At 42.0% G+C, this 19,222-nt stretch overlaps 1 protein-coding gene across 2 annotated transcripts; it reads right to left on the reverse strand.

Moving 5' to 3' along the window:
- Window positions 1–344: 344 nt before the first annotated feature.
- lclat1 (lysocardiolipin acyltransferase 1) lies at window positions 345–12,529 on the reverse strand. Of its 2 annotated transcripts, XM_073483482.1 has the most exons (6): window positions 12,161–12,529; window positions 7,020–7,187; window positions 6,367–6,565; window positions 5,377–5,523; window positions 3,703–3,819; window positions 345–2,716 (listed from the first exon to the last, which is right to left on the reverse strand). In XM_073483482.1, exons 2-6 carry the CDS (start codon window positions 7,185–7,187, stop codon window positions 2,190–2,192), a joined length of 1,158 nt encoding a protein of 385 aa, XP_073339583.1. In that variant the 5' UTR covers window positions 12,161–12,529; the 3' UTR covers window positions 345–2,189. The 2 variants fall into 2 exon arrangements, with proteins under 2 accessions (XP_073339583.1, XP_073339584.1); XM_073483483.1 differs by lacking the exon at window positions 12,161–12,529 and having other exon boundaries at window positions 6,367–6,723.
- Window positions 12,530–19,222: the final 6,693 nt, after the last annotated feature.

Consider the following 19,222-nt stretch of genomic DNA (forward strand, 5'->3'; position numbering starts at 1 on the left):
ACCAATCAGGTTTCCTCCGAGCCTGGTGTGAGATGCCAGGAGACAACAAAGTACGACTACAGGATTGTTTCATTTAAAATATTTAAAGATTTTTGGTTTACATGAGTGAAGTGAGTGAATTGTGTAGTTGTATGCTGAAAATAAGTGTTTTTCAAGGAGTATATTAAAATTCAAACATATTCCTAACCTTGAAAACATTGGGGTTAAAAGTAAGCATTTTCAAAATTTTCAAGACTTTGTATGAACCCTGTATTACATAATTTCTTTAATAAATCCAGTGACTTTACAAGTAATATCAGCAGTTAGTCCCCAAGATTCAAGAGAACAATGACTGGAAACGTGAATGAGTTGATAGAGTATATTTATTTAGATATATATTTCCTCCTTTAAGAGCCTGACTCGGACAGTGTCCACTGCATTTACCTGAGGACAGTGACGTTAAAGAGGTCCAGCATCAAAAAGTGATTGTAAAATGGGCAACAAAAAACAGCACAGGTGACAGAGTATAACATGGAGATTCTAGCTGGTTCAGGTTTTGAGGAAACTGATATTGTACCATGTTTGGTAAATTACTACATGCTGATGATAAAACTGGTTACTCAGCTAGATCACAGTGACTGGAAACAGCCCCATTTACACTTTTAACTACAGGAGCTTCAGATTCATATAAACAAATAAAGAGGTCTCAGTCAAGTTTCTAAAGTGTGGTTGAAGACATCTGTCGAACAAAACAGGGCTGAAGTCAGCTAGATCGTACATTGCACAGTGTTACATTAACTGCTATAGACTGTCTGACACAAATGTTTCCTGACTCACAGAATTCACAGGGTTTGAATGGTTTTGAGTGGCAAGCTTAGTCAGTGGCTAAAAGTGTGGCTGAAGCGCCACTCCAATCTTGTTTCAATTTCTGTCCTTTTTTGGCACAATTGGAGTCGCTTTCTCAGCTGTCATTTGCTAATTGAGTTTAGCAGGCGCATCAATGCCAGTCCTCTAGAGAGGGACACAGGCAGAGGTGGGCATTACAGGGCTTTTTTGGATTAGGTTGAGTTCAGGGCCAGTTTTCCACTCCAAGTCTGGTCCTCTGTGCCACCCAGCACATCGAGGGGTAATGTTGTCCCAACAGGACATTCTTCCACCCCAGCACCACCCACATCCTGCCTCTACAAGGCATCCCTTCACTCCCAGAAAGGGCACAAAGCTCATCTGCTTCGACACTTATCAACACTTAAGATCTTTGATCTCGATGAGTCGATGACCACAAGTGTTACCTCAGCGTGGCTGTGGTAATACCCTTTCCTGACAAAGACAGACTACATTCTGTTTGGTTGTTTTTTAAAATCACATCTGTTTTTCACACCTTTGGCTTTTATGGAAACAAGCTGAATAACATATTTTATGTTTACAGACCTATACAGTAATAAACATTGTCACAGAAGTTATCTCTACGGACTAACTGGGAAAGGTTCATTCCCCAATTTGTATAAAAGGGTAATTATACCCAATAAAAGGTAAACAATGGTACACATATATACCTGTATATTCCTTAATAATTCTCTGTGAATTACATCAATCCTTTTCTTTCCTTGCTAGACTAGAGACTTCTAATGGAACTGATTAATTTAACTAGTCCCATCAGTCTAATCCAGCTAACTACAGTGCTGATTTGAATATTGGTTAGAGTCAAGTCATCATATGTACAGCTGGTCTGTACTATGGCTCTGCTCCATAACTTATGACACCGATATAAAACAAGGGCAACACATACCAGTTTCAAAGACATGGCAACTGCGTAACAAACACTAAACAGCATTGGTTCATGACACAATGAGGTTCTTAACAAACAACAAAAATAAGCCCTAATAACATAAATGGCTAAAATGTATGGACAGCAGGCTAAATAACAGTGATTATACAGGTAGAGACATACAAGTGAGACATTATGTGTGCTGAATTCCTTGAATCCAACACAGATAAATGTACATAACATTCCTCTTTTTCTTCTTCAACAGAAAGATAAGCTCTTTCTACTGAAGCCATGCATACCGTCAGGAGGTTAACTCATTACTCCCTTTCTAAGGCATCAAGCACCGGGTTCCTCAAAAGGACCCTCTAGCCCTCCTCAGGACAACTGAGTCCTCAGTGTCCTTGCTGAACACATGTCATTGTCCAGTCAACCCTGTCCTCCATCCTCACTGCATCTTCCCATCCAGCACCTTACTCTTCTCACCCACGTCAGCAGCCATGGACTTCCAGTATCGATGGCAAGACAACTCCAGCAGCTCCAGCCCTCCAATAAACTTCTGCTGGGCCACAAACACTCCAACCACGACCAGGAAGTAGAGCCTGAATGGAGCCCACAGCCACAGGCCGGTGAAGCACAGAGCAATGAAGCTGGTCCAGTAGAGCAGTGAGGCTGCTTTGATGAGAGCCACTCGCAGCTCCGTCTTACAAGGTGGCACGCGAGCGACACCTTCCCTATCAAAGCCCCGGGGCTGGGCTGAGTAGAAGTCCCGCAGACGGATCTCCTTCTCAGCCCAGCGCTCTCGACACCAGGACTCCAGGTCGGAGGAAGAGGCAGGAAGTGAAGCCACTGGATAGCGGTGGACGTGGAAGTGGATCTCACGAGGGAAAAGGCCAAGGATGAGGTGGCGTTCTGTCTGAGGGATGTTTTTGGGGTATGCCACTGTAATATCATGGACGGCATCCAGGTTGTCTCCTAGGAAAAGGAACATACTTTTAAACAAATTACCAAAGGACAAAAACGTGCTAATTTAATAGTCTAATATAACGAGAACAAGACGTTAAACTGGACTATTTACTTTCTGTAAACTATGTAGTTTCAGACATGACGGCATGATACTGCAGGGAGATTTAATATGATCCCTTTTCCACATCCGGACTTGTTATTGGAACTGTGTTATACACCCTACAAAACCCCTGCTCCAAGCTCTATTACACATGTGCCTCTAATTATCCAGGATCTTAAAGTTTCATCCCCTCCCTGCCATCAAAACTACCACAAGCTTCACACCATCATCACTGATCTGCAGTGTCCTTATAACGCACAGACAGAGCTGAATTAAATATCAAGTGGACAGGATGACACCTGCCAGCGCCTGCTCCTGTACAGCTCGGCTCCACCATGGTAAAAATAGAGCTGAGAGGGGCACAGTGGACTTGGACAAAGAACAACATGCACAGCATGTCAGTCAGCGGTGCAGAGAGAGGGAGAGGAGAATTAGCTAAGTCTGATGACATCACATTGATTCACAACACCTGCTTGGAGAGTTAGTGCCATGCTCAGCATCCAGGGTGGGTGGGGGATGCGACAACAGGGCCAGAGGTGGTATTTAAGAACCCTGGAGGGCTGCCAGAATTAGCTCATAGGGAAACATGAGAATCCCAGGGGTGTTGTAATGGCTGGCAGGAGGATGAAGCAAAGGTCTGCGACTCTGATAAATAACAGGTATCATCCCTCCTCTACAGACAGCCTCAGTGGATTAGCTACAATCATCATGATAGCATGTCATTTCCCCCTGGTTCTGCTGATAAAATATTTCCATCATGATGACAGACTTTGAGTCCTACTTATTGTCTTTGCGGTCAAACAAACACACACAGCACATGTCTGCAAACTAAGATTAACATTTGACGATGTAGACGTGTTTTCAGAAAAACGGCTGAAGTGGATCACAACACTACCTTTTCGTAGTCTGTCCACAATGAAGGTGAATCCAGTGGTGCGGGGATGCAGCACATACTCAAATTTTGGCAGGCTGTTCTGGACGGCAAACACATCACTCCTTGCTCTGGTATTTTCTGCAGGAGACACAGGCACATGATAAACTTCTGGCATCTACAATCACCGCATAACGTCGGGTTAACTTGTAAATTACATTACATACGCGTATGTTGCATGTGGTAACCATTTTGATTTGGGAGTAATCAGGGATGCGTATATACATTTTTAGTTGCAGGTAAGGAGAGAGACCAATGTACGTTTAATTATTCTAAAGGCACAACTGAAAACAAGATAAGACTGATCGTGTTATTTTAACGGTGAGGGCTGCAATTAATGATTATTTTTATCTTCAGTTAACCAGTTGACTGTTACTTTCTCGATTGTTTTGGTGTCAGAAAATAGTGCAAAATGTGTTTCCCAAAGACTAAATATAAATAATATATATTAATATAGAAAAAAAATGTAGACTTTTTACTCAACAGCTACTGATCTGAAGAGTAGCTTTACCATCTAATTTATGTTGTGAAAAGAAAATATCGCTAAATGTACATAAACTGTGCAAGAACTGTCATTGCATATAATATCCTCGTATCCTCCTTCAGAAAAAGTAAAACTTCATTGACAAGAGATACAATTGGAAAAAGATTTCTGTATACCATTACAAAAATAGAAGTTATACAATAACAATATTGGTCACGACATATGACCACACTCATGAAATACATCCAGTGACAAATGCTTAGACATTTATAAAAACCACAGGGACGTAAACACAGGAAAGATGACTGTTTATTAAGCAAACATTCCTCAGGAACTTGTTGCGGGAACGTGTAAACTATACCATGACTCATTAGTCATATTATGCAACGAGTAACTGAGGCTGGCTTGTAGGACAAAGAGACTATAGACAGACCTTTGTTGATCAGGCCTCTGCTGTAATTCTTATACAATCTTTCATTCAATTCACACAGGCTCTGTAAGCTTCAAAAGGGGTCATGGAAAATTGTAGAGGGGCTTAAGCGCACCCTGAACCTGATCCTGTGAATGGAGGTCTGTATGTCAACTCTAGAAGAGGTATTAGGAGAGTAAAGTACAGGACAACTTCAGCACACACCATATACATCCCCTTGTTTTTGTGCCAAATTAAGCCTGGAGGTTTAAGAGGCTTAAACGCAGACGTATGTTCACATCCAGGGGCACAAAACACAACACCAAAAGTGTAACAATCTTTAAAGCTCTAAATCTGCTAACTAATTATGACGCAACTTTACTGGGCCTCCCATGACATCATGGTATGCAAAGAGAGGTTAAGCTTCCCCCAGTAAAGTTACTCGGGACTTTGATTGGCTTAATGGTGATCTGAGGGCTTTAGACACTGGTGTCGCTGTTGCTTGGATTGAAACATCAGAGCATTCTTGTAGAAATGGCTGTGTAGAGTGTGCGTCAAGGGATCTGGCTATGCCTTATCACTTGGAAATTGTGTTTGTATAACAGTGTCAGTGAGAAAGTGTAAGACAGGTGCCACACTGAGCTGTGGAGACTGGTTGGTGGGTAACAAATTCTGAGATTAACAAATGATACGTAGGCAATTTGTCCCATGAATGGATGGAGATGTTGCATTATTTACTTCTCACCAGTGAGGTCTGTGCCCTCTGGGAACAGGAGCAGCTGCAGTGGCTCTCTGATGTCACAGAAGTAGTCCAGCATGTTCTCCATGTGCCTCTTGTCCTCCACCCAACGACGCTGAATGAAGACGAAGCAGGCCACCTGCATTGCCCAGCCTTGAAATAACATACAATATCATGTTTACTCATGCTCAACTAATTTTTAAGGTTTTATTCAGACCAACTCGGGTATTGTAGCAACTAGCCCAGGAGGACACAACTAGGAAAGTATCATCATTTGGTCTGCAAACTCCACCTGGACAGTGGCCGGTTTCCAACTGCCAGCTTGAGAGCAACAACTCTTCTAGAGAGGCTTTCTCCTTCTGCAGCAAGTTTGCAGAGTATTTCTCTTTCCCTACCGGTGCAGTCTCCTGGCAGCACAATATTGTTCGAGGCACCAAGCAACATAATAGCAACTCAGAGCAAATTGGCAGACCTCTGAATCTTTGTGCATGTCTCTTTTTTCGCCGATATGACAGCATCTGTTTCACTCCCAACAATGACAAAAAGTGTCATGTCAACCGGTGCTTTTAAGAAAAGGTTTACAAGTAGGCAATATCGGTAGTGAACAACACTACTGTTGACCAGCCAGTCTGATCACTGGCTTATATGACTGGCAGCTGCAGCATGAGAACAGGTTGCGTTTCTCAGAAAGTTGATTCTATTTAAATTTTTGGCTGCAGGCACTGCCACAGCATACACGCAATACTGGTCTGAACACTTTTCTAGAGCCTATGTTTCCAAGAAAAAGCATCAGACATTGGGCCTTTTTCCATCAGAGTACCAATGCTCTGCCTCTGGAAATGTAAACTATTTTACCTCTTTTAAAAGTAAGCTGCTTTGCAATTATGTAATGCTTTGTAAAATATATATTATATTATGGTATGCAGAGGTCTGTGTGTGTGTGTGTGTGTGTGTGTGTGCGTACAGGAAAGGAAAATGCATCCACTGTATACCCACCAAAGCCGGGCACAGCCTTTAGGCCAGCCTTGAGGCAGATCTTCTCCAGACGAAGATAGCTGTACCTGAGCAGACAACACCACAGGAACATCCAGTCCAGACGTGTACGGTGGTTCATGATTATCACACTCCGTTCCCCCGGAATGAAGCCATCACCTGTTATCACCACCTTCACCCCGAATACCAGCTCCAGCAAGGACTACAGAGGGGAGAGACGCCGGGATGCAGGGAGGATGAAGAAGTGACAGAGGGAAGAATGGAAAGAGGCAGCGAGAGACAGAGCAAAATGGAGAGGTGGATGATCAAGGGGAGACAAGAATGATCATTTAAAAAGGATGTAGAGGGAGAGAGGAGGGACTGGGAAGAGAAAAGGTGGAAAGATAAATTTAAGAGAGAGGCAAGAGTGAGAGGAAAATAAATTAATAATGCTGTCAATCCATGTGGTCACTGTAAACAAGATTTGCATAATTTTTCTCATGGGTAATCCGAGTAAATTAAGTTTACTTCTGACAAAAATAAAATCTTATTTAATAGGGAGACATAAAATAGGCTGAGATGACGCAGGTTTTCGTGACTGCGTCAAACACAGCTAACCTAAGACCATCTGGCACGCTCAGAAGTAGGCTAAGTAAATGCTAAGCTGGTGTACACACCACAGGCAGGGTGAGCCAGGTAGCCACAATTCGATCGGTGATCCAGCGGTACCACGCGGGAGACAGCAGCATGAGGGGAAGGACTGGACCCAGCATGAAGACACTTCCAAAGAAACTACCCAAAAATAGGGTGACAACAAAGTACAGGCCCCGCACCGAGACAGCCATCTGTGGACAGATGAACAACACAGATTAGATTAGATTAGGTGGAATATAAATCATACATAAATAAATAAAGTGGTCTTGGAGCAGTCAAAGCGTGAGTTGTACTATGAAAGGGTATAAAATATGATGATGTTTATGGAATTTATTCCTGACTTGGATTTCCACTATGGAAACGAGCTGAAGTGGAGCGTCTCAGTAACATGAAACAAACAGGATTATCGACAGTCTCATCAATAGCAAAGACTGCTGTTCTGTTGTTCCTCTGACATATTTTCCCACAAACAGTGGAAAATCCAGGGCAGACATTCCTAGTGTGGAATGTAAATAGGGGAACCTTTCTGACTGTAGCTAACAAATTGTGGGTGCATGGTCACTAAATCAAGTGTGGCTGTGGCTACAAAAGTATTTCACTGAATTTAAAGTCTGTACAGAGGCATTAACATTTTATGATGTTCTTAAAATAAAGAAATTGGTAGTAAAATGAGTAAAATGCCCCAGCTACATCCACTAAAGCTGAAGCTATGATAGTTACCTTTGAGTTCCATCACCCCTGATATTAGGAGTGAAACTACATTACATGATAAGACTAATGAAGTGTTAATATTTAACCATATAATCCTTTGATTAAGAAAGACATGAATGAATTCACTACAACCTTGGTTTGATAATTAGCCTTAGTTTTATGATTCATTACAAGCCTCTATCATTTACAGTGATGGAAGTATTACAAGGCAATTTTGAAAAGAGCTGATGACGCAGTGACTTTGAAATGAAAGCACACACGTATAAACATCACACATATTAATGATCTGGATACGTGGAAATGGAAATTATTTTAAGTGGACGGAATGCTGGTTAAGGATGTCCGTAACATAGCAGAAATACCACACAGTCATTAAATGCCTGAGTGAAGGGACCTGAGCCTGCAATCCTTCTGAAATTCAAAACCAAGTAACGGGACCTTCAATTGTCCATGACATATCTGATAAGTTTAAAGGGCTCATCCGGACATGCCAATGGGAATCCCTTCTCATTTCAATGACATCAGCGGTGACCACTTCAGCTTTCAGTGGTAAGGTTACACCTGTGGAACATTTCCCTTTATAAAATCCCCACATATGGTACACCCACACAGGTGTTTTTCACTTCCTAGATTGATACCCAAAGATATAAAGACAGCACATGCACAGATCTCCAGGACAGAATTGGCAAAGTTCAATTTCACCAGTGTAGTCTGGCTATGTCAACATGCAAACCTTTTGGTCAACAGGAGTTGAGCATGCGATTAAAACGTCAATTGGTAATTAACTTCCTATGGTCCCATATACATATCTTCCTCACAATATGACAATGACTAAAATAAGGTGAAATGGTAAATTTCATACCAGTTTTCATTTATTTTGCCTGATTAGACGTCTTCTCAGAACTGTGTGCTCGACTGGAAACTCCCTCCATCATGTTCATTTTGTGGCACCTTATTAGGACTTTGGTGACCTCATGCAAGTCCTAGTATGGCTCCAACAAACCTGAGAATAGGTCACTAGAATGATGTAATACACCTGTTGCGTGCAAAGGTCTAGGGCTGCTGTTTTGTCCACAACCCGAAGATGTTCAGCTTACTGTCACGGATGGCTAAAAATACCAGAAAATATTGACATTTCAGAAGCTGGAATCAGAAAATCTTGAAACCAACTAATCGATTATTAAAATAGATGGCAATTAATTTAATAGTTGACAACTTCCCAATTGTTTAAAAAAAATATTCAAATAGCTACCAAGCTATAAATATAAATATATATAGTTCAACTTAAGTGCCCAAATAGATACATTTATTTCCATGTAGTCAAACCAAAACTTTACATTCTAGTGCAAGTGGATGAAAAACATTCTCTACATAGCATCCAAGAGAACCACATCATTTAAATGTCAAATGTTTATGTGCTGCATCTTTACATGCTGAGACACATGATATACTGTATTTTACACTTTGAAAAACAGTTCAAATATATATTTATTTAAGTTGCATCTGGATCTAGTTTGTGTGACTAGATAAGAAGGAGCTCACTGCTGAGAAACAACATGCATGTTCAGAAAACCTCAAAATGCAAGGTTTTTAAATATCAAGATTCACTGATCTTAAGCTTAGCCCTGGAGGAAGTAAATTACAAGCAGGTCCCACGAGAAAAAGGTTACAAGGGGAAGTACGGTGAGTCTTGATTTGATTGCACCCTGACGCAGGGCGTCTGAGCTGATGCTACACGGAGAATTTCATCAAGCACGTGTTTTCCACTCCTGTATGAACTGCGGTTCTCACCTTTCCACCTCAATTACTGTTGTGATTGCACAAGCCTTCAGTTCACACACTACCTGCCCCAACACTCCCATCATCCCCCACCTCGTTGACACCCTCTGTGGCACCGTGACACAGCAAAAGTCTCACGGCAGCGGCCAAAGTGGCTGAAGGTGCACTTAAAAGAAGCAAAGTGTGTTTGCGTGCATGATTATGCTGGCAATAAGGGTTTAAGGGTTACTGGTTATAACGACGGAAAATGTGAGGCATGAGAGAGGTGAGAAAAACAGGCTTGCTCAGCACAATTGCCACAATTAGGCTGCGTCCCCACGAAAACAAAAACACACCCTTGGGTGGCTGCTGGAACAATCAGACGCGCCTATTCATACATACAGCAAAAAAGGCACCTGGAGCCAGAGATGTGATAAGTGAATGGAATTATGGACATTAAAGTGTTAAATAAACATGTTGTTCTTCCGCTTGGCGTGCACGCCTGGGACAGAACACTGTTTATATAAGGCATCCACGGAAACACTTTTGTTCCCATACTTCAAAGCAGGAACCACTTGTGAGTCTGATGTAGCCCCGTCCATTTGGGTTGGTTCAACATTTATTTAATCACCATAGTAATGATTATGAAAGCACTTCCCCAAACACGCCACCACACGCAATGCACAGCATACTCCTCATAGTCTGAGTCTGAATTCTCTGGCAATTGTTTTGCATTCCTGACTTTAAGACAAGACCAGACATCCCAACAGAGCAAAGCAGAGTGAGGAGGTCAAGCATGTCTGGGCTAAACAAAGAGCTTAAGTGGTGTGTATGTGTGTTAAGAGACAGACAGAGTGGGAGAGACAGGAGGAGGAAGAATGAAATACATAATGCTGTAAAATTAATTGCAGATACATTTTAAGTGCGGCTCTGTTTTACAACCTGGCCTCTCACTTGGAGAGAATAAACCTCCTCCTCCTCACTCTCTAATTCGCTAATGATAACCAAAAACATAGTCACCATCACAATTTAGTTTAATTTGATTTGATTTCATGACCTTGCGAACTTAGACACAATATTTGTGAAACAAGTCCTTCGCTACTTACAAAGCTTCACCGAAATTTTGGAGGCGAAATAGCAGAAAATTAAATATTAGAGGCATGGAAAAACAACTGATGACTGTTTAATGGCTTGACAACTACATAATTAATGAATCTGCAACAAGCAGTAGGGAGTAGAGCATTAATACTGTACCTGACCCAACCAGAATGGGCTGGTACCTGACAGGCCGGGCCAGACTGGAACAAAACTATTCCCTTACAATGTTCTTAGGGGTCCAACCATGTTCAAGCAGCACCACAGGTAGGTAATAGGGGTCACATGTGTTGTAAGGCTGCCACTAAAAAAAATTATTATTATTGATTCATCTCCTGATTATTCAAACAACCACTGATGTTGCCCTCATGCCCACATCTTCAAATTGCTGCTTTTGTCCAACCAACAGTCCAAAACCCAAAGACTCTTCATCTGATACCATGACAGGACAAAGGAATGCAAAATGTTCGGCATTTCTGATTGAAAAATGACTGAAATTATTAACCGATTATCAAAATAGTTGGCAATTAATTTCACTTCAATCAACTAACGGAATAATTGAAGAATCGTTGCAGGTCTCATGTGTTGTGCATGCATACAAACTGCACACAGATGGGGAAACGACTGCAATATAGCTTCTGCAACCTTGAACTCTAACAGTAATCCCAGTGCAAACAAGAGATTGCATTGAATGAGGAAGTCATTTTGATTATAAGACTTACTTCTGATAGTCTCTAGTACATGTACATGTGTCTGAACTGGTTGGGGGTTTTATTAACAGTAGCAGCTTCATAATATGCAGCCTATGGATGAGTAACGAGCTTGGGAGCAAAGTGCATGTCAGTGGGTGTTATGCATCTTCCCAAGGCACTATATCGATTAATGCAATAACTCTGGGTGGTTTATGTGATTAAATGAACTTGCATGGGGGAAACAAGGGCTCAACCATGCATCGTTTGTGCAATCTAATCAAGCCCAATAAAATAAGCAGCTAATGTGCCATTAATTGACGTGCACACATTTTCCATAACTCCCCTGTGGGGTAAAGACAGAGCAAGGACTTTAACCAGAAAGACAACATGGGTTCATCATCGTTTAACTTTGAGTCATCAGGCTTTTAACGAGATTTTCCATGTTCTGTCCGTCTTGGTAAATAATTACTTAACCCTTGTCTTACATGCAAATAAGTGACAACCATACAGATAAACAGTGGTGGCATAATACTGAGGCAAACTGACTGGCTGATATAAAAGCTACTGCTATGATAGGATTAGCTTGTGGCCACCCACTTTTAACCAGCATAAAAGATAAGAACAGAGAATATCAGCGTAGCCTTTCAGACATTAACTCACCATCAATAATAAGAAAACCTGCTGTCATTTAAACCATAATGTCCACTTGAGACCACAAGGTTACCTGCTGTCAGTGCGGTCCTCGGCTGCAGGTGCAGTTACAACAACAACGTGCATGCCAACTTTGCAAGCCAAATCTCACATGAAACAGACACTAGCTTGTGTTAGCCGCCGTTATCGTGGGCACCATTAATTACTTACTGCTGTCGAATAATCGACCACATACTGTCGGATGACAGCATACCCACCTTTCGTGTTTTTCCTCCAGGAGTAAAGTTTGTCTTAGGCGAGCTAGCTCTGTTAGCTCCGATGAGTCCAAACGCTTGACTGCGACATAGCAGCTCAGCTAGCAGCCTGCTAACGACGGCTAGCTAGCAAAGCTTATCAACAGCAGCGTTGCAAGCGCACAAAGCTGACTCCTCCTGTTACTGTGCGGCGAGCTGCTCGTCTCGCAAGAGATATCAGTTGAGCCGACGACAAGCCCACGACAGCTTCGGTTTATTTAAGTGCATTAAACGCGACTGACTATGACTGCAGCAAAAGTGTAGCCGCCTTACCGTTCTGCTAACACGACCTCTCAACTTGTCACCTCTCACCTGTCGTGACATCCGCGCGTCGACAGGGGGTGCTGTTCGTGCAAGATGCACACGCGAGAAGGTGACAGCAAACCGCAGACGAGGCATGCAGAGCAAAACCGAACCAAGGCGATACTGAAAGCAGTTTATATTTAACATGTCTGTCGTCACTGCGGTTGTTATAATCAAATAACCTGTCTGCACTCATTAAGTCTTTGTAGAAGGTGCAAAGGGGGAGAGTTAGACAATGAGGAACAAACTCCATGCATGCACTCTTCATGCAAATATGAGTGCTAGAAGAAGCAGACTTTTGACTCAAGTCATTTCTTCACTGCTTTCAGAATCAGAAATACTTGTTACAGTTTACAGATATAAGTAGTAAAAGATGATATGACATAAGAGTGAGAAAGAATAAAATATATATACATATAGAAATAGAAGTACTACATGGAAAAAGAGATGTCTGGTCTTTATTAAGAGAAAAGACCAGGTATTAGTTCCTGCCTAGTGCCTAATAATGATATTATTGGGCAGTTTATCTAACCTGCTCAAAAAAGTATGATAACAAGTTGAATTTGGAGCATTATTATTGATATTCGGTGAAATAAATGTAATCGAACAAAAAACAAACGACTGAAAACTGTTTTAAAAAAACTAAACTAAACTGAAAGTCATTTGAGGCAACATATCTTAAGTCAGATCAAGACTTTAACCTCCAGGCACGAGACGAGCCTCAAGTCATTTATTCTCTGTCAAGTCAAATTGCAAGTCATCAAAACAGTAATTTGAGTCAGTCTGCAAAGTAGCGTGGAACCGTATCTGTGAGGTAAATGTTGTGGGACAAAGAGCGCAACATCTCCCTTCAAATTGTGGTTGAGGAGAAGACTAAAGCAGCATAAAGTGCCTCAAAATTGTATCTTAAAGCACTTTATCAGCTGAACTTCAAGGTCTACAATCCCCACAGAGGCGAGGAGGAAACAGATAACTGCCACATTTAGTTATAATTTAAATAGATATTTGTAACCACTTCAGAATTTTTAAAAGTTCATGTATCCAGTTAACAAGTCAAAACACGATCCTTTTTAATTATTGATGCAGGTTAACGATGAACGGGACAAGTCTGAACCTTGGTTGAGATGTTTTAAGGGAGCGTGTTCAGTCACTTCACAACTAATGGCCTACTTCATACCTGGAAGTTTAACCTTCACATTTACATAAATGTCTTTAAATCACATTTGAAATCACAGACGTGAATCTCCACCGGATATGTCTGTGTGACTACTTTTGTGCTCACTAACCCTCTCAACAGCTCAACATCCCCGTGTTAATAACAAGACCGAACCCATTCAGATCTCAAGCATGGTATTGATGATATACCGAGTCCCCCAACATAGCCTTTTAAAGTAGTGTAAATCCTCGCATGTGTCATTTGTTTCTTTTACCCACAGTTATGAGCTGTTCTACTGTTACAAATTACCTCAGCATTCAGTGATGTGTGTGCGCGCAGATCGGTCAATGTGTCTCGAGTGTATCCGAGCATGCACATGTACTCACTTGTGTGTGGTGAGTGAGGTAGAGACGGACTGACAGACAGGGTAAAAGAGAGAGTGCACTTAGTCAAACTCGAGACTTTTCCATGACCTGCTCCCTATGGCATGCACTCTATCTGAGAGACTGAGTGAACTGTATAGCTCTGTCAGTATAAACTTCTCAAGGGTCAACGCATCACTTCAGAGGGGAACGGAAAAAACTTTGAAACAACCTCTCTCTTCTTTTTTTTTTGTTGCAAGTTCAGTGCCAACTCACCTTCAAAAGAGAAGCACATCCACATGATTAATGACGCATGTCCGAGATAATTTAACTAAAGCAACTCGATCAGGTGCTACTAATCATGTTGCCTTTGAGAATTCCAAACATCTGAGCACTCTGGTCGTGAAAAACATAAAACGTGCACACATTAGTTCTGTTTGCTGATAAAAATTTTTTTTTAAAAACGACGTGGGAGGTGAGCCAAGTCGAATGCAACTTCTCTTACAGCAAAAGTCGGGCTTAAATGTAGAGAACAGAAACATTAATTCATGTTAGACATACTGTTCCACTTACATAAGTCCACGTGGGAGAGACAGAGCGACTTTTTTTGGTTTATTTTCAATTGGAGTCTATTGATAGCACTTTAACGAGGCTTTATTGAAAAAAGAAAAACTCATGGAGTTTGTTTTTTTTAAACATTCTTGCCTCTTATGACCTCTTGTGCTTTTATGGTAGTTCAAAGACTTGACATGGATGATTTAACTTGAGTCTTCTTCTCTTTCACTTCACTTCCTCTCGTCTCAGCCTCACACCTGTAACAGCACACACACATTACTGCCACTCCAGTTTTGCATCTTAATTTTCTGCCTGTTTATCTCCCCCTCTCTCTTCTCTACTTTTTTCCACCCTGGTCTCTAGGCAGTAAGGATTAGAGTGGCGGGGGCCATAAGCAAGTCTATTTATATCAATGACAGCCCATGGAAGAACAGCAGGCTTTGGCTTAGCACATTAACACACAAAAGTACAGTATAAAGCGGATGCCGGCAGACGTGTATTGATCAAAGCTTTAAAAGCTGGAGGATGAGACGGAGATGTACCTTACATCACCCTGTTAAATAGAGAATGAGTCCCAGGGCGCTCAGACTCATCTGTCCAAATATGTGCTGTGGTTGTGAGTCCAGCAGTTGCATTATGTCTTCAAAGGCCGGTCTGCTGACGTGCAGGTACAGAGAGCAGTTTGGCAGAGTTTGGAGAATGCTCGACTCTGATTAATGGTGATGTTGCGAAGGCTTTGTTTTGAATACCAATCACTACTTTGTGGTCCCCTGTTCTCGACTGGTGTATCACATGGCGCTGTGAATGTCAAATACTCTCAGGGGAGGGGACAGATCACAGCTATGGATGGGAAAAGCAACATCCAGAACTATGGAGAACCAGTTACCATTTGTCCGATCCATCAGTAATGTATGCCTCTGAGGTTTTCGGCTCCTTTCTGTGTCTTTCTGACGTCAAACTCATGCGTCTTCGCTGATGGTGAGCTGAAACAAAGAGAGTCATGGCGGGGGAGGAGGAAACGGTCTAAAGCATTGTTTCATTTCAGGAAGAGAGATCACAACAGTGTTTTATGTGATGTCTGTCAAATGATCATTTCAAGTAAAGGAGGAAACACTGTTAAGCAATATGCTGACACATTATTCTATGCAACATGGGTTTTCTTGGGGAGCTGCGTGTAATCTGATAAATTGCCTCCAGCGATGTCACTCAGTGGCTAAGTTGCATTATGGGTAATGAAGGCACAGGTTTTAAGAGTGCAATATGTCCGAATTTTATTTTAAAACATTGAAAAAATAGCAGATTTTTGTGAAATTTGTGAAGTTTAAATCAAGGAATGCCTCAGTGCAACCGCTTCCCATCCAAGCAGCATACATTTTAGATGACAGGCAGTTGCTACAGCCAGCTCTCAGGCTACAGGAAGCTCGACTAAAATTGATCAGAAATCAATGGGAAATGATAAAGAATAAGCAGAATCTGTAATGGCACTGGTATCAAATAAATCTTATCACTTCTCATCCCTAATGAGTTACCCTGACAGACTGCCAGAGGTCTTGTGCGTTTTTTCCATTCACGCTGTCACTTGGAAAGTACATGAATTAAGTTTTACGAGGGCACAGTGACACTAAACAAGTTCCAAAGTGTCATTTTCGCTATGGTTGCATTTTGCTTTATCTCATCCAGTCTTATCTAAACTGGCCACTACGAGAGACAGCCAGTCTGTAACCTGTGATTTATCCATGTCAAAGTGCAGGTGTTTCTTATGCTCTACCTCCTCAACATCCCTCGTCTTCCCTCGCCTGACCCCTTTCCCCTTTTAATCCTCCCTCCTTGTTGTATGCCTCTCAGCGTATCATACTCTTAGCTCTTCCCTTGTTGACAGTGCCAGATATGTGTCTACACTCGGTGGGCCGTCTCCAGACAGGTTATAAATAACTATCAGAGTTTTTGCTTCATGTCCTGAGAGCTCTACTTTCTTCTCACACTTGAGGAACCATGGGAAAAGAATCTTTCCCTTACGCACATGGCACTCATAATAACAGACACGGTTATACATAAAACCTCCGAGCACATGTGCCCGTTTGCAAGCTCTGCACAAACACACAGACACAGTTATGCATGCACACGCAGAATAAACCTTGGTGGCTTATACTGTAAGGCTGCAGCACTAAAATAGCAAGGTTAAAAGAACAGGGGCAGTGTTTATAATGAAATGTTAACTTACGTTACATAACGCGCACTGTGGGAATGCAGAGCACAGTTCTACTGTCATGTAAGTATGGGAAACTTGCTGAAACAACAGAATGGGATAAAAGTCTGGGAGAGTGAAAAATAGAAGGAACAAGAAAACAGCCACATCGGAGAAGTAAAGTGGAAAAAGAGTTCATCGGATGAGCATTAATTTTCTGCTCGTGACAGATTGCACAGGGAGGGGTTATGTTATGTGTGCATGAAGGGGTTGGTGTGAGTTTATGTGTAGAGGAGTGACAGTGAAACAGCGTTAATGTGGACTATAGTTGGGAGTCGGGGAGAATTCAGGGGTTGGCAGGTCAGTCTCTGCTGACACACTGGGATCAGCGATGGGATTGTTTCCACTGGAAAGAATTCCAAGAATGAGCTAGAAGAGCTATCAGTGACTTCACTCGCAGGGCTCTGACAACAGTTTCAATACACTGCCAGGCACACACGCTCTCACACACATTCGAAGATACTGTGTCTCATGCCAACAATGGTGTGCGAGACACACTCCGTTTCCCCTATGTCACCGAGTACACGCTGACTCTCACTCGGCTCTCAGCTTACCATTTGCAAAATGAACGCCGTCACCTGACCGCCAGCAGAGTGGAAAAATATTTGTTTCACACAGGCCTATGTAGGATCCTATGCATGATTTGCTGTTTGCAAACACGCCAGGTGCAGTGAGCGATTCTGGAGAAAGATATAACTCATTGCTGAGTCTCATTCCCACAAAACTCCTTCAGTTTGTGAGTCACCAGCCCAAAGCGTTGGTATTTGAGGGAATGAGACTCGTCACGATAATAAAAAGTTAAGATGCTAAGTAAATACAGGCAGGGGGAAGGGTAGCTGCAGATACAGTTGAAAAGTTAGGGATTATTTCTTTTCTTTGAGGAAAATCCTGCTTAGCATACATTTTTAAAACATGTTTGCCAAAAGTTAGCCAAAAAAGGGGAAACATGAGATTTGAAAGCCACTGGAGACATGTGCTTATTCATGTATATAAAGTAGCTGCTTAGCTTAGCTTAGTTTAGCAGTTTTGTATGGACTAAACCAACAATTAGTTTGTTTAGAGGCGCAGTATTTAATTTCTGCCGCTAGTGGTCTCTCAATCAAAACAATTAAAAGCAAAGACAGAGTAAGATGATGTGGTTAAGTCGCCTGGGATCATGGGAATTGTTGTCATCATTGATAATTCATTGGTCCCTGAACTTTGCTTTATCAACTGCTTTACCAAAATTACAACAGTCAGTCCTTACTCAGCTTTGCTTTTCTGAGCAGCATCACATTTAGTTCCTGTTGGACTATTTTTGCTTTGTCATCCAAATACTGTTTGTAGTAAGGCTTACAGGAGGCCGATGTGCTGGTTTATTTTCTTTCACTTCTGACTCTCCTCTCCAAAATTATTCCAGTGTGTTTCCTGTGTGTGTTGCTTCTCTTTAGGGAGTGGTGTTTTGGTGTCAAGGGCAACAAGAGGGCTTCACACATTTTAATTACCCGCTGCATTAATGGCAAAGGTTCCTTGGTGAGTTAATCAGCAGAGAAGTGGCTGAAACAGAGGAGCTGATGATAAGAGCTGCTGGAAAATGTCAAAATGCTATGGAAAGATGCTTCAGGGGCTCCCTCTCATGTCTCCTTAAAGCCCCAGAAACACTTCTTTATTAAAACTGAAGTATATTGCTTTCTCCAGTTATATTTAAAAAAGGACTCAAAGTTCAAAGGTTCCTGGCTGACGTCACATGATTGCGTGGCTGGATGCAAGTTCAGTTGGTCTCTCTGAGGTCGTCCTTTCCTAACTTCGTCTGATTTCTTCTTTCCATGATCTCATGACATTTTCCACTGAGATCAAGGAGCAGTCATTAAAAAAATACAGAGGATAAAGGACATTCCTTTTCTAGCCTATTCAGAGCGAGCCTCCGTCTCCCTGGGCCAGACACACACTCTGCTGCTGACCACCATTATCAGCTGGGGGGGTATTAATAACACTTTATGCTCCATTTTTTTCCAGGAAGAAGGAAGCAGGGCAGAATGTCAGTTCATTGTTCCCCTTCCAGGAAGTGACTTTAAGGCCCTGAGAGTACTACCTTGGCTGATCTATCAGGCCCTTGGCCCCCAAAGGCTCTACCGCAGCAACTCTGATGGACTATTCCCGGTACTCGGCAATCAAACTTGACCTGGCGGGTCACTAATACAGTACATAGCTGCAAATCACCTGAGAAGTTTCCATTGTAACAGCGATCAGAAAGCTTTCTGTTTATTCCTGTAAATCCCCCCTTTCCCCATTAGAACTTTTCCACTCAACCACATTTTATTAGTCTTGTATCATTGTGGTGAGTGTTTATGGGCAGAGCGTGAGGAGTTGCTTCCACAGGACTTTATACCCTGTCTATCCTCAGCATTTCTGCAATTGTACTTTTA

Source organism: Pagrus major, chromosome 16 (assembly GCF_040436345.1).
Source record: "Pagrus major chromosome 16, Pma_NU_1.0".
Taxonomy (NCBI): Eukaryota; Metazoa; Chordata; class Actinopteri; order Spariformes; family Sparidae; genus Pagrus; species Pagrus major.